This window comes from Oryx dammah, unplaced genomic scaffold (assembly GCF_014754425.2).
Source record: "Oryx dammah isolate SB20612 unplaced genomic scaffold, SCBI_Odam_1.1 HiC_scaffold_25, whole genome shotgun sequence".
Lineage (NCBI taxonomy): Eukaryota > Metazoa > Chordata > Mammalia > Artiodactyla > Bovidae > Oryx > Oryx dammah.
In genome coordinates, this window is record NW_024070209.1 from 74,234,784 (window position 1) to 74,249,712 (window position 14,929).

Consider the following 14,929-nt stretch of genomic DNA (forward strand, 5'->3'; position numbering starts at 1 on the left):
GAAGGGTAGAACTGGGGGTGGGGAGGAATGTGGGGGGCAGATCTCACCTCCCGGTCCCCCTGTGGGTACCCAGGCTTCTCTAGGAACACTTGCTGGGGCATCAGGGCCCCACGGGTTCCCCAGCTCCTCCCCAGGCCCCAAACCCAAACAAGCTACCATGGTCTGCTGCCCTGGCCGATGGCCTCAACTTCTTGTCTCCTCCCACAGGGAACCTGTGGTCTGAGGAACTGCGGATATTCTGGGACACATGGTTGAGGAGACATGGCCAGTTTCAGTGACATCAGGCACCCTCCCCATCCCTCCTTGGGACAGATTTCCCAGGAAGTGGGATGAGCAGGCTGACCCCAGTCACATTTTACAGACTCAAACAGATCTTCCCAGGTGGTTCAGCAGTAAAGAAGCTGCCTGCCAATGCAGCAGATGTCAGAGACGTGGGTTCACTCCCTGGGTTGGGAAGATCCCCTGGTGTAGGAAATGTCAACCCACTCCACTCTTCTTGCCTGGGAAATCCCATGGACAGACGAGACTGGCATGCTGCAGTCCGTGGGGTCGCAAAGAGTCAGACACAACTGAACACACGTGCAAGCAAGCAAGTAGAAGGTAAACCCTTTGTTTCTGAAAAAATAAACCTCAGTGGATTTCTTCCCTAAAGACATGGTGGCCTCTAAAATACAGTGGTTCCTGTGATTTTATAAGATGAACTTTCAGAAAAGTTTTCCCACAAAAATAACTTTTGTTCATAAAAATGATTGATCTGTGGTGGCTCAGTATCAGTCTGTGAGCACTTCTAGAAACAGTGTCATCACTGTTTCATCACTGTCATCAGCTGAGCTGTACAAGGGAAAGGTCTTGAGAAACACCTCGTGCCCTCTTCAACCTGTCCCTACTGCTGGCCCAATCTGCTCCCTCTGGGGTCTGCTGACCTCTCTGGCTGCATCTGTGTATCTCTCCACCTGGATATCCCAGCGTGTCCATCTGTCCCTGCTCTGCCCATTCACATGCTGTCTGTCAGCCTCTCCATTAGATGATCACTGGACCATCAGGAGAAACAAGAATTCTATGTGTCTGTCTTGTCAAGTAGCTTTGCCATCTAAGCAGGTTGGTGGGCCTGGTGCTCCCACAGAAGTCTGCAGACCAGGCTGGTAGGGGCTTCCTTTTTCCAGGAATAGTTGCTACAGGAATGCTTTCCAGGTCACAGGTTGCCCAGAGCTGGGTAGTCAGCGGCACAGGCCTCTCTGAGATGTCCTGAGGTCAGCAGGTAAGACATGAAAGGTGGAGCCCAGGCCACTCCCTTCAGGAGAGTCACTGAAGACTCCACATCCCTGGGGCAAAAACAGGTTGTGTGTAAATGGTGAGGCAGGGGTGCCAAAGGGCTAAAAAGGGGGGCCTGGAGCCCAGAAGATGCTGCTCCTGATGTGCCGGCTCACAGGGTCTCAAATTCAAGCCAGAGTGTAGCTGGTCCTCCTGCGGGAAAGAGAAGTCAGAGAGGAGGGTGAGGGTCGGCAGAGGTCGGGGAAATGTCAGTGGCTGCTCCTTGTCTCCTGAGCAACTCCTCCCCTGCTCAACCCTCAGAACGAAGCTACAGCCCTGTTCCTCCAGGTCCTACCCATGTGTCATTCCCCAAACACAGGGCATGATCTCAGTATGAGGGGCTGGAGTCCCAGGCTGTCCCTACTGTGCAGTGAGGGATCCATGATGGAGCCACTTCCTGGCCTATCCTGTGTGGGCCTCTGCCTGGACACGGGCTCTTGTTTGTAAGTTTTTGAGCGTGTGCAAAAATGTGGGCACAGCTTGTGACTGTCTGCTTGACCAGAAGTGTTGACACTGCAGTGCCTGCTTGGACTTTGGCTCTGGGCTGAGCTCCTGGGACACAAAAATGAAGAAAACAGCCCCCTCAGCCGTCAAGGGCCCCACAGTCTACTGTGAAAGCCAGGCAGTGAGCAGATCATGCCCAGGGCAGTGGGGTCTGTGCTTCCAAGTGGTAAGAACAAGGTGAGAGAGTGGCTCAGGGCAGCTGGTGTGGGAGGAGTGGAAGATGACCCTGGGGTTTCAGCACCCATGCTGGAAGGTTCTTTGTGGTGCAGCAAGAGCCAAGATTGGAGAACAAAGATTAATTCAGTTTGGGGCCCATTAAGATGGACTGAGAGCACTTTCCCAGTGGTATAGAATCTGCCTACCAATACAGGGGACATGGCTTCGATCCCTGGTCTGGGAAGACTCCACATGCCACAGAGCAACTAAGCCCGTGGACCACAGCTAACGAACCTGGGCTCTAGATCCCGGGAGCCACAACTGCTGAAGCCGTCGCACCCTAGAGCCTGTGCTCTGCAACAGGAGAAGCCACCACAATGAGAAGCCCAGGCACCTCAGCCCGAGAGCAGCCCCTGCTCACCGCAACTAGAAAAAGCCCACGTGGCAAAGAAGCCCCAGTGCAGCCCAAAATAAACAAATTAAAAAAAGACTGCCATGCTTGTGGCACATCAGGTCCACATGAGAACTGTGCACATCTGCGTGCCTCCCTAGGTGCCCTGTGGTGTGTACCCGTGAGTGTGAGGTGCCTACCTCCCCAGGGAGCGGGAGTTGGCCCGTCGTGGCACCTTGGGAGTGGGGCCGACCATAAGGATGCAGAGACCAATGAGGATCATGCTGGTGGGCACAGCACCGATGAGGACCTTGAGGGTCACCACCACCTGCTCCGACTGCCTGCAGGCTCCTGACTCGTACCCTGCGAAGCTGCAGAAGCCCCCACCCTGAGCATCCAGCTCAGAGCCTCCTGATGGAAGGGTCCCAGGTGCCTAATCCCCACCCTATCCTGAAACTTGGATTTATTTTCTGGCCAAATCAGTCTAACTAGGGGGGAAGGGAGTGTGAGGGAACAGGCAGACCGGGGAGGAGTTCAGAGAGAGCTGTGAACGTGGGGAGTAGAGGTTTCAGAAGGGATATAGCTGCTGAGACCTGTACCCCTTCTGGTCATGTGCACAGAGAAAGCTGAGGTGGAGGTTCCCACACACTCCCCAGACTCGTGGGTGGCCCCAGGCTGGCTTGGGTTAGGGACTTTGCCCTTTGCTTCCCATGCCACTTGTCTTTTGTGCCTCTGGGACAGCCCAATTCTGGCACTCACTCCAGGCTGAGAGTGGAGATGCCCAGGGCACCTGCTCCGGAAAGCTTGGTGAAGAAGACGTAGGATGAGTAGAAGATGGTCTCCAGGCCTGGGCCATGCTGGTGCTGCAGCTGGAAGTCATCGACCACGTCCGGAAGCATGGACCTGGGGGCAGGGTCTGCAGAATTATGTCTTTTATCTCTTCGGGAGCTGCCAAACTGAGGGCTTTTTGGGGACAAGGACTGAATCAGATTCACCCCTGGGTCCCCGCTGCCCAGCACCAGGACTGGTCCAAAGAGAGTCAGGCAGTAAAAGTGCTTGTACTTCCCTGGTGACTCAGACAGTAAAAAATCTGCCTGCAGTGTGGGAGACCCTGGTTTAATCCCTGGGTGGGAAGATCCTCTGGAGAAGGGATAGGCTATCCACTCCAGTATTCTTGGGATTCCCTCGTGGCTCAGATGGCAAAGAATCCATTTGCAATGCGGGAGACCTGGGTTCAATCCCTGGGTTGGGAAGATCCCTGGAGGAGGGCATGGCAACCCACTCCAGTATTCTTGCCTGGAGATTCCCATGGACAGAGGAACCTGGCAGGCTACAGTCCATGGGGTCTCATAAGAGGCAGACACAACTGAGTGACTAACATTTTCACTTTCTTTTCACTTTTTCCCCAACACTCTTTCCCCCCGAAAGGGGGAGAGCCTTTCCCCAGGGGAGGAGGCCTGGGACTGCAGGTTGAGATGAAGGGGGAATACCCACTGGGAAGGGTGGGAGGCCCCTACTCCTCGTTCCCCTCACCCGGCCTACCAGGGTAGCAGCAAGGACACAGCGATGCTCAGGCCAGACACAAAGGCTACGACATATGCCACAGGCACCATGGGCACAGCAGCCAGCAGGATTGCAAATGGCACCATCGCCTAGGGAGACAGACACGCTGGCGCCTCCTCCACTTGTACCCCTGCCCCGCACACACTCATAGCTGCTCTTAGATTCACGCACTCACCAGTCCTTACTGATGCCCTCTGAGCCTGGCGCCGGGCTAGACACGGAGGTCGCGAGAACACACTGCCCCCTCAACACCACCCCAGGCCTGGCTTCCTGCCTCACTCACACAGATCCCGAGGGCCGACATCCTCTTCCCAAATCGCTGCAGAACCCACTCCCACATTGGGGTGCTCAGCACTGCCGAGACCTGTGAACAGACAGAATCGTCATAGCCCAGGATGCCCTGCCGGGACCTCTGCCAGATTCTCAAATGCTCAGCTTTTAGGTGGGACACCCGACGTTGACCTTGTCCTTGGTTGGAACCAGTGGCTGAACTTTACGAACTTTATGACCCTGACCCCAATTCCACCCTCTGCTGAAATGGTGGCACTAGTGGTAGAGAACCCGCCTGCCAATGCAGGAGACATAAGAGATGTGGGTTCGATCCCTGGGTTGGGAAGATCCCCTGGAGAAGGAAATGCGGCAACCCACTCCAGTATTCTTGCCTGGAGAATCCCATGGTCAGAGGAGCCCGGTGGGCTACAGTCCATAGGGTTGCAAAGAATTGGACACGATTGAATCATCTTAGCAAAAAGCCCAAGCAGAGTCCAAAATACTGACCACCAGAACTCCATCATCCAGGTCATGTCAAGGACCACACAGCCCTGACTCAGGCCTCTCGCCTCTACCACCCCATGTCCCCTCACCAGGATGGTCAGCACCATGCCCTGGACGTGGTCTTGAAGCTGGGAGGCATGTGTACAGAACAGGACCAGGTAGCTCTGCTCCACCTGAGGAGTCGACAGGAAGTAGGCGTGTACAGGAAATGGCAGAAACGTGGAAATCAAGGGCAAGGCTGAGGTCTCGAGTCGGGCCTTCCCTTTGGGCCTCCAAGCTCTGTTTTCTGCCACCATCATGCAATCCCTTCCCCAACAATGGAGTTTTATTGCAACACAGGCTTAAACCCCATTCCTAGTTTCCCCCGGCACAGCTGAGATGGATGGATTTTACCACTCCAGATACTTCCTGGTGTCTGGGCCCTGACCCTCCCCAGTCTCACTAGATCTAGGTAGGTTTCTCTCCTCGCAGTATCAGCCTTGCCAAGCCCTTGCCAGCCACTGGTTTCCCTGTGGTGTGGTGGAGACGAGAGACTAACCTGAACCTATGCAAGCTCAGTATGGCCAGAGCCCAGCCAGTGGGGATCAGCCTGGCCAGACATACCTGAACAGCTGCTGAGATGAAGAGGAAGGAGATGACCAGCTTCAGATAGGGCCGATGCCGGACTGTGAGACCCAGCCCAGCCAGGAAGCCCAGGCCCTGGCCGGATGCTGGGGTGGAGGGGTCTGTAACATTGGAAAGGGACATCTTGGATTGGTGGAGTTCAAAATCAAAACTCATGCCCGAGAGGAGCGACCAGCTTCTGCTTCCACACTCTGTCTGCAGCCCTATACCTACCTGATTGCTCCTTCACCCCCAGGTAGAGCAAAGTACTGCACACTGGGTAAGTCAAAGCAACCACAGCGGCTGCAATGAAGTAGAGACGAGTCTGTGGACAGGACAGAACTTCAGTGGGGTGATGTCTCCAACCCATGGAGGTGGGGATACCCAGGGGCCTGGCAGAAGTGCCTCCCAGTGGGAGCAGAAGGACCCTCAATTCCAAGGATGCTAGGTGCTCTTCCTCTCCATCAGCCCACAGGAGGGGGAGATCTAAAGGACCAGAATGGTCCTTCCGCTGACCTTGTGCCTCCTGTGGGCGTTCATGTAACCACGAGTCAAATCCCTCCCTCCCTCTCTGTCATTTTATTTAAGCAAACATTCATTGCTTCTGTCTTCGGTGTGCTAGACCCTGAGGTTACAGTGATGAATAAGTGACCCTGTGCATCCACAGTAAGGGGCTTGGGGTGAGGGGGAGACAGATCCATGAACAGACAGTTACAGTGTGATGTACGATGACACAGAAAATGTCGAAAACAGAAACGGTGCCACCAAACATTCAGAGGAAGACACACATGGAATCAAATACATATAAGGCCTGCACGGGAGTAATAGTCACGCAGTTCAGGATAGGGGTTGCCTCTGGTGAGGGAGGAAGGAGGGAGATGCAGAGCTTCACCAGTGTGAGGGGTCCCACGTTCAGAAAGTGCTGCACTTGGGAGTTAATGCTCTGCTCTCTTGAAATTCGGGATGGTTTTATCTATGAATTTGTGTTTTGTACGTGAAGTCTATGGGACAGCAGAGCTGGAACTAGCAAGAGGGCCCTGGACGCTTCTCACCGTGGCTCACAGCCTCATGTGAGCCATGAGGACATGAGCGAGAGCAGGTTCTCAGCTTCCTACTCCCTACTTCTTGCCATCCTATATCCCACCTGGCCTCCTGGTCTCCCACCCAAGGGGAGCCCCTCAACCCTGCTCCCCACTTCTACCCTCTGTTCCACTATCCTCACCTAGACAGTGACCCAGAAGCTTTGGGGAGGGGCCTTGTAGAGGCTTCCTGGTGGCTCAGATAATGAAGAATCTGCCTACAATGCAGGAGACATGAGTTGAGCCCTGCATCAGGAAGATCCCCTGGAGAAGGGAATAGCAATCCACTCCAGTATTCTTGTCTGGAGAATCCCAGGGACAGAGGAGCCTGGTGGGCTACAGTCTATGGGGTTGCAAAGAGTTGGACATGACTGAGCGACTTTGACTCAGTTTTTCTTTTGGGCGGATCGGGGAGCCCTGGGCTTGGAAGCAGGGAGGGTAAGTCTGCAGGCCACAACCCCTCTGATCCTGGGCTAGTAGCACCATGATGGGCTTTGAGGGCAATGGGGCATAGCCTCTCACCTACACAGATCCAGGCAATCCTTTGACTGGGGCAGTGGGCCATGGGAAGGGGAGATTGACTTCCTGCTCTTTCTGGGGCCCTACAGCTTCATTCCACACTGTACGGAGGCACATTCTGTAGCTGGGCTGCAGATGGCCTGGGGATCTCTACACAGGACTTCACTGTAATTTTTTTTACAGTCAGTGAACTGTGGGTGCGTGAGGCTGGCACTATTGTCATAACATTAATTCTCAGATGTTGGTGGAGGTCAGTGATGTCATTTGCTTAAGAAGAGGGGCAATAGAAGATGCACTTACGGATGAATAGATGAACATCTCCTAATTGCTGAAAAGGGAACGGCTTTGAGGGAGAGGAAGGGGTACCATCCCAGGTTTCCCCCTCTCCTTTCACACTGTGGGTGGGGTTGGGGGAACACCTGTTCAGGGCTGCGTGGCACTGCTCATAGGATGGGTTTTGACCAGAGCTCTGCCAGGACACTAAACCCTTCTGCTGTCTCTCTCCTGCCCCTGCCGGCAGCCCCTCCCCGCCCTGCCCCTTCTTTTGGGTCCACCTCCTCCCCTCCAGATGACCTACTGGCCTGTTGTTTGGCTCCATGTTTAGAAGGGGCCCAGCAGGAGAAGCAGATTTAGCGGGAGGATGGGGGACAAGAGCCTGCTGGGCAGGGCTGAGCCCCCAAACAACCACGAAGAGACCTGGCGGAGACCTGTTCCTCGAAGAAGGAGGTGACCTGGAGCCGGGGGCCCCAGGGGCTCCGGGCAGCCTGGACACTCACCGCATTGGGGGAAACAGCCACTTCCCCTGGGAGCATGTCCTCCTTGCACCTGTGGGACCCGTGGGCACCGGACACAATGAGTCCGTGGATGGTGGCTCCCATCAGCGTCCCCGCCATCTCCAAGGTCATCCCTGGGACACAGCATGCAGCAAGGTGACTGAACTCATGGGGCTGGGCCAGAGCTACCCGCTCCCACCCAACTGCATGCCCGCCTGCACTCACGGTACGCGGTGGCTGAGTCCCGCTCCTTGGGGTTGGGGGTCAGGAGCATGGTCAGCGCCGTGTAGGGCACCTGGACAAACTGCAGGACCAGGCAGAGCTTAGGATGGTGCCCACTGCCAGGCAGCCCACCCAGGTAAGCAGCTTCCCCAGGCCAGGCCCGTGTCAGGCTGGCAAGTTGCCATAGATCCCCTCAACCTGCAGTCAGGGGCTAAGGAGCAGGAGGGGCATCTGGCCTAGAGCCCACAAGAAAAGCTGATGGCAAGTTACCACCTGGTGAGCAGGTGGGCAGCGGGCACTCCCCAGCACACACACACACTTCAGGGAGGCCTCCTGCTGGCATGGGGTTCCAGGAGTCCAGACCCAGGAAGGGGCCCACCTGCTTACCGTGGCCAGGGCCTGGAACAGGCAGTAGAGGGTCGTGTACCAAAGGCCTCGCAAGGTGGTGAAGGGGGGCAAGAACCACAGGAAGAAGTAGGCCAAGGCAATGAAGGGTGTGCAGCCCAGCACCCTGCGGAAGCACAGCCAGGTGGGGTGCCCTGCAGCACTAGGACAGGGGGTCCCCAGGGGCCTAGAGCAACCTCGCCTGGCCCTCAGCCCCAGAGGAGCCCTGGTCTGGGGCTCAGGGTTGGAGCCACGGAGGGGGAGAGGTGGCTGAGGGGATGAGGAGGTCCCTGGGAGTGGGGGCTGGGCCCTTAGGGGCTGCATGCGTGCGTGCTAAGTCACTTCAGTCGTGTCCGACTCTTTGCCACCCTATGGACTGTAGCCCGCCAGGGTCCTCTGTCCATGGGATTCTCCAGGCAAGGATACTGGAGTGGGACTCCATGCCCTCCTCCAGGGGCACAGGTGAGTGTGGGCAGCAGCCTTGGGGCCCCAGATAGGGATCAAATCCCTATCTCTTACATCTCCTGTACTGGCAGGCAAGTTCTTTACCATTAGTGTCACCTGGGCTGGGTGGTGCCATTCCCTGTACCCAGGAAAGTCTTATCTCCTCTGTGAGAACTTCCGAGCCATCCAGCCCTGCCTGGCCACACTCCAAGCCCCCTGGGGCCAGGCCTGCGACTCTTGTCCAGCTCTGTGCCACCCAGTGAGGGAGAGGTCCCTGAACACCTGCATGACTCACTCAGACCCATTCCATTCCTGCCACCTACTGTCCAGACCTGACCTCTAACCACTAAGAAGCAGCTGTGACAAATGTAGAGATCTCAAGCCAGGGGTGGGTGCCAGGATCCTAAGGACAGTGGGGTGCTCACCAGGGCATGAGTCGTCCAGAACCTGTCCTCCTGCTTCTGTTGATGAGAAACCCAGCCAAAGGGTCTGCAGCTGCCCCAGACACCTTCCCTCCAAACAGGACCAGTGACACCTGGGCAGCAGGGATCTGAAAGGGACAGAGGAGGGGACAGCCAAGGCCCTGCACAGTCAGCGAGGGTGTCTGGAACTGCCTGCCAATCAGGAGAAAGACCCTGGAAACTGGCAGGGCCATAGCCACGCTGTAGAGGTCTATTCAGTCCCTCCCCCAGGACAGGAATCCAGACGGCTCTGAGGACATCTGTGCACCAGTGGAGAAGGGATGGGGGGACAAGAAGAGGGGAACAGGTGCACACTAGCACATTCCTGTTATATTTACACCCAGTCATTTTGGGAGAAGACTTGAGAGACCCTCCCCTGAGGTGGCTCAGTGCGAGAAGGGTGCACTGAAGCTGACAGTCAGAGGCAGAGCTTGTGTTTTACAATGAAAATGGTTTATTGATTTTTCTGATTACATAAAGTGATAACACTCATTACACACACATTCAAACAGTTCAGAAAAATATCACACAAAGCTCATCTGAAATTCCACCATCCTGAGACAACTGCCAGGAGCAGTTTGATCGTTCTTTCCTTCATTTCCTAATGTGCATTTGTGATTTATAATGTTATACAAATGGGATATCGGTGTCATTTAAAAAATCATGGAAAATAAGTAAATAATAGATACTTTATTAAAAAATTTTATTTATCCTCTATCTTCCACCAGTCCCTCCTATCACCAATATTAAGATACTTCTGGATGGATGTCCTTTTGGAATATACTTTCTCCATGCTCATCCTTTAATCATGTTGTTGTACAGTTGCTAACTGGTGTCTGACTCTGTGGCCCCATGGACTGCAGCAGGCCAGGCCTCCCTGTCCTTCACTATCTCCCAGAATTTGCTCAAACTCATGTCCATTGAGTCAATGATACTATTCAACCATCTCCTTATACCTGTGCACTCATATATATAGGGCATGTTTTTGTTTTATTCAAATGGGATCTTTTTATATGTATACCCTTCTCTAAAACTAATTTTTCTCACTTGACAGTGCATCATGGAAATTCTTGGGCATCAACTGGTATAGATCTAACTCATTCTTTTGAGTGACTACACACTACTCCATTATGTGGACATAGTCCAACTTACTGTTGAACTACTATATTTGGGGGCATCTGTGTTGTTTCCCATTCTTCTACTACAAACAACCTGCAAATAAAGATCTTTCAGGAGGTTGCCCTCAACAGCATTTGGTTTTTCTCAGCCTTGGGTCAGAAGTGCCATTTACCAAGGATAGTGGTGGTGGAAGTAAAGGCAGGTTGAAAGGACCAGACACCAGACATGGGAGTAGGGGGCCCCAAGGCTGCTGCCCACACTTACCTGTGCCACATCGAGCAGGAAAAGTTGCAGGTAAAAGGCTATGGCGCTGGAGGCCACCTGGTTGGGAACCCCTCCAATGCCATAGCACAACTTCCTGTAGAATGAGAGGTGACCAGCTCCGCTGTCCTGGGGGAGACACAGGAGCTCAGCCCCCACAGGCACCAACCACTCCCTCCAGCCCCCTGACTTCCAAAAGTATCCTGCAGCCCTGTCTTGAGGGCTGTTCCAGCAACCTCTCAGTCCTAATTGCTCTCAATTTATCTTAAAAGAAGTGAGACAGGACTTCTCTGGTGGTCCAATGGTTGAGAATCTGCCTGCCAATGCAGGGAAAAGGGGTTTGATTTCTGGTCCAGGAAGATTCCACCTCCCTTAGGGCAATTAAGCCTGTGAGCCACAACTACTGAGCCTGCGCTTTTCAACAAGAGAAGCCACCGCAGTGAGAAGCCCATGCACAGCAACAAAGAGTAGCCCCTGCTCGCTGCAACCGGAGAAAGCCCGAGCAAAGCAAGGAAGACCCAGTGCAGTCAACAACAAACACACAAAAAAGAAATGCGACCAAAAGGGGGGAGGGGGGGAGAAAAAAAAACCCTGAACCATGACTTCTAAGCATTTCCAGGGAGAAGTTTTTCCTTATATTCCCCCCTCCCCCAGTGCTTTCTGCTGCAGTCTGTTTTATTAGTCAGCAAACTAGAGTGAACTGGGAGGGTCAGGAGGCCCCTAACCTTGCCATGAACTTCCTGTGTGTGCCTTTGAATAAATCACGTTATCTCTCTAAGCCTCATCTGTTGATTGGAATAGTCCTGCCAACTTCGAGGGATGTTTTGATGATCAAATGAGGCTATGGCTCTGGGAGCTGATTGTTAAATGTTCAGGACTTTTGCAAGGCAGTTGTTGAACAACTGGCAGGCTGAAATCAGCCACAGGGAGAGTATTTACACCACAGAAATCAGTAAACAACAAACATGAGAGCAAAAATGAAGTAAAGGTTACATGTATACCCACACACATATATTTGGGGAGATATATATATATCCCTAAGCATTCAGAGAACTCCAGACTCATAATTAGACTGTCTACTCACAGCCCCACATGGTTGCCAAACAGGCATTCCAGCTTAGCATGGTCAAAACACAGCTCCTGATTTCCATCCCATTGTTTTAATCTCCTAACTCTACTGTCCTCATTGCATCAAATGGCCCCAGTGTTCACTCAGCAGCTCAGGCCACAAACCTAGGTGTCATCCTTGATTCCTCCTTCCCAATTTCCCCATCTAATCTATTAGTGAGAGTCTAAGTGGCTTCTCAACTCCTACTCTCATTCCCTACTATCCACTTTCTGTCCAGTGGTCAAAGTGATCTTTTCATAACATAAATCAGATTGTGTCTCTTCTCTGGTGAAAACCCCCCAACAACTTGCCATTACAGTTTGAATAAAACTCCAAGTCCTTCCCATATAGCCTCAGGAGCCCATCCAATCAGCTGTCACTCCTTTCCCCACCTTACTTCAGATAGCTCTCCTCAACCACAGTAGCCTCCATCCTGTTGCTCAAAATGACCTTGTCTGTTACTGCCACAGGGCCTTTGGACTTCCTGTCCCTTCTGTCTGGACAGCTCTTCCTCTAAGTCTTTGCAAGAGCTGACTTCTTGCCATTCAGGCTGAAGCCTAAATGTCATCTTTTTAGAGAGGGGCCTTCACTGACCACCCAAATTTCTCTCAGTTGTACTCACTACAGAATATATTCATATTTATTTCCTGCCTCTCCCCACCAGCACATAAACTCTCTGAAAGCATGAACTACATAACTTTTATTCACCACCGTGTCCCCAGTACCTAGAAAAATGCTGGGCATGTAGATGCTCAATATATATTTGTTGAAAGAGTAAGTGACATGAAGATGGTGTGTAAGGCGCTATTTCTCCCAAAGATGTTGGGAATCATTCTTTTCCATCTTTTGCCTGGGGATGGGAGGAGGAGTGGAGAAGTCTATGGCTTCAACCAGTTAGGTATCTAGCCAAACACCCCAAAAGGACTCTTTTGAAAGGAAGGTCTTCCCAGATAAGTGTTTATCAAATCCTCTGCACTCTTCCTACCCACACACAAGGCAGGATGTGGTCTCTTCTGACATTTTTGTGAACAATATTTCAACTTCCAGAAAATTTAACACCAGGCAGAATCAAACATGATAGCCCCTCCTCCCCATTCCCCAACCCCTCCATAAAGGGATTCTAGTTTCCTCCGAAAGGTACTTGAAATTTTTAAAAAATCTAGGTATATGATTCAGTCTCGGAATCTTGAGGAATACTGCTTTACCTACTCAAATCATAAGCCCTTCACAGTCAACTGAGGACACGTTTCAGTTAGGCAAACTTGACAAATTTGAATGCAAATTCTCCATCTACCATTTCTAGCTGTATAACCCAGGACAAGGTACTTAGTATGGCTAAGCTTCATCATGTGTACAATGAGAGTAATACACCTCCTAGAGTTGTTATGAAAATTAAATGCTAGCGTTTCATGGCTAATGTTTCTTCCCTAACAATTCATGTCATCCTGAGTTTTTAAAGTTCCCTGGGAAATGAGAGTCCCCGGAGGGCCTCTTGATCTTGCTTTCTGTCTTGGAACCCACTACCTTTTGCTCGGAGGGGCTTGGAGGGGAAGCGCGGAGTCAGCATAGGGAACTGAGGCTGCGAAGCCAAGCCAGGGACAGAATGAAGGCGTAGCACAGAGTGGGCAGTGGATTCCGCATCCAGCAGCAAGCTCAGAAGTCCTAAGTCCTCTCCAACTCAGCCACCCTGAATGACACATGCCCTGGCCCTGTCCAGGGGGTGGGGGAGAGGGGAGGCAGAGGGGCTGAGGCGGCCCCTGGATTCCCACCTGCCCTCCACCCTCACTTCGGAGGCTGGTTACCAGAAAGGGCTCTGGGTGAGGTCTCCGCTAGGAGAGTCTGGTGCCTGGAGGGAGCCAGGTTTGAGAGGGCGGCCAAGCCCATAGGTCCTACCTGGAGCCTGGGGAAGGCAGGCCCAATTAGAAGTTCTACCTGCCCGGGGTTCAAGAGACTTCGGGATGACCTGGCGGGTGGCGGACAAGAGCCCTAGACTGGCCCTGATTGACTAGTTGAAGGAATCAGCGGCCTTCTGCACTTGTCTAGGACTCAGTTTCCCATCTCTCTGGGGCTCCAGAATAAGCCCAGCCTCCCCGCTCCTCTGTCAACTGTCAAACACCAGCCGGGCAGTTGAACAACCTGGAGGCTCGGAGGGGACCGTGCGGGGTTGCGGCTGGCTGGCTGCGCCCAGATGCCCCGGGATGGGGGGGGTCGGTCCCCGGCGCCCCCGGCCCGGCCCCGCGCTGAAGCCCAGCGCCCACTCCCCGCGCGCCCCTCGCTGTGCGCTCACCAAACCCTGAGCTGAGGTGTGTGCTTCCGGCGAGGGCGACGGCGGATCCAGAGCCGGGCCCGGGATCGCTTCGCGGTACACGGCCATCACGCACGGCCGCCAGCGCACCAAGGCCCTCGGTGTTATCGGCAGCCCGAGCCCGCGGGGAGGGCGGCTCCCCGGCCAAGAGGGAGCGGCGCGAAGAGGGGCGGGCCGGCCGATGCGCCCCGGGGGGGGGGGGGGGGGCGCAGCGCGCGGGAAAACGGGAAGCTGCGAAGTGCCGCGGGGTGTATTATCCAAAGTGAAAAACGCCAGAGCCCACATTTGCTGCGGGGAAAGGCTGGCAAGTGACTCGGGACCGTTTTCCTTGGAATCGGTCTCCGAGGGAGTGAGTCAACAGCGGTTCTCACTAAACCCTTCTGCTAAACCTTTGTTAAAATCGGCTAAGTTCTTAGAAACACGAAGCAATAGAATTGCTCAGACTATAAGGCTGAGCAGGCTTAGAACCCGCTTAAAAAAAACTGCTATCGGATGGCCGAAATATACATTCTCCAACCTCTTAGAGATAACTGGTACAGCCAGGTAATTAAGTTCTAGCCAGAGAATAAAAAACTGGTGTATGCAAATTTCCCAGACAGGTACTTAAAAGGGAAGGGCTTACAACACATACAAAGATTAACTGAAAACCCATCACAGACCTATAGAGGCTGACATAAAACTTCGATCTTGGCTTAGACAGGTATTTCTTAGGAAACCACAAACCTAAGATGCGCTATAGCTAAATGAAAAACTTTTGTGTTGCAAGTCAAGCAACCAGTGAAAAGACAACCCAAAGAATGGGAGGAATGCTTGCAAATCATTGTGTTGGAATATATAAAGAACTCCTTAAACAGTAGAGATAGTACAGTTAAAAACTGGGTGAAGGATTTGAATAGATATTTCTCCAAGTCTACAAATGGGCAATAAGCATACGAAAAGACATTCATGTCAT

General features: G+C 53.1%; 1 protein-coding gene across 1 annotated transcript; it reads right to left on the minus strand.

Moving 5' to 3' along the window:
- Positions 1–600: 600 nt before the first annotated feature.
- On the minus strand, positions 601–13,556 carry MFSD2B (major facilitator superfamily domain containing 2B). The gene is made up of 14 exons (XM_040225701.1): positions 13,475–13,556; positions 10,568–10,818; positions 9,149–9,273; positions 8,283–8,406; positions 7,899–7,977; positions 7,677–7,807; positions 5,537–5,627; positions 5,303–5,424; positions 4,789–4,872; positions 4,209–4,289; positions 3,905–4,014; positions 3,122–3,265; positions 2,563–2,733; positions 601–1,464 (listed from the first exon to the last, which is right to left on the minus strand). Exons 1-14 carry the CDS (start codon positions 13,554–13,556, stop codon positions 1,440–1,442), a joined length of 1,620 nt encoding a protein of 539 aa, XP_040081635.1. The 3' UTR covers positions 601–1,439.
- Positions 13,557–14,929: the final 1,373 nt, after the last annotated feature.

Coding starts and splice junctions, on each gene's coding strand:
- MFSD2B (XM_040225701.1), bottom strand. CDS start 13,556: ATGGGCTTGGCCGCCCTCTCAAACCTGGCTCCCTCCAGGCACCAGACT. Junction 10,819..13,474: donor CTCACCCAGAGCCCTTTCTG/GTAACCAGCCTC, acceptor AGATAAATTGAG/AGCAATTAGGACTGAGAGGT. Junction 7,808..7,898: donor GGACTCAGCCACCGCGTACC/GTGAGTGCAGGC, acceptor GCTGTGTCCCAG/GGATGACCTTGGAGATGGCG.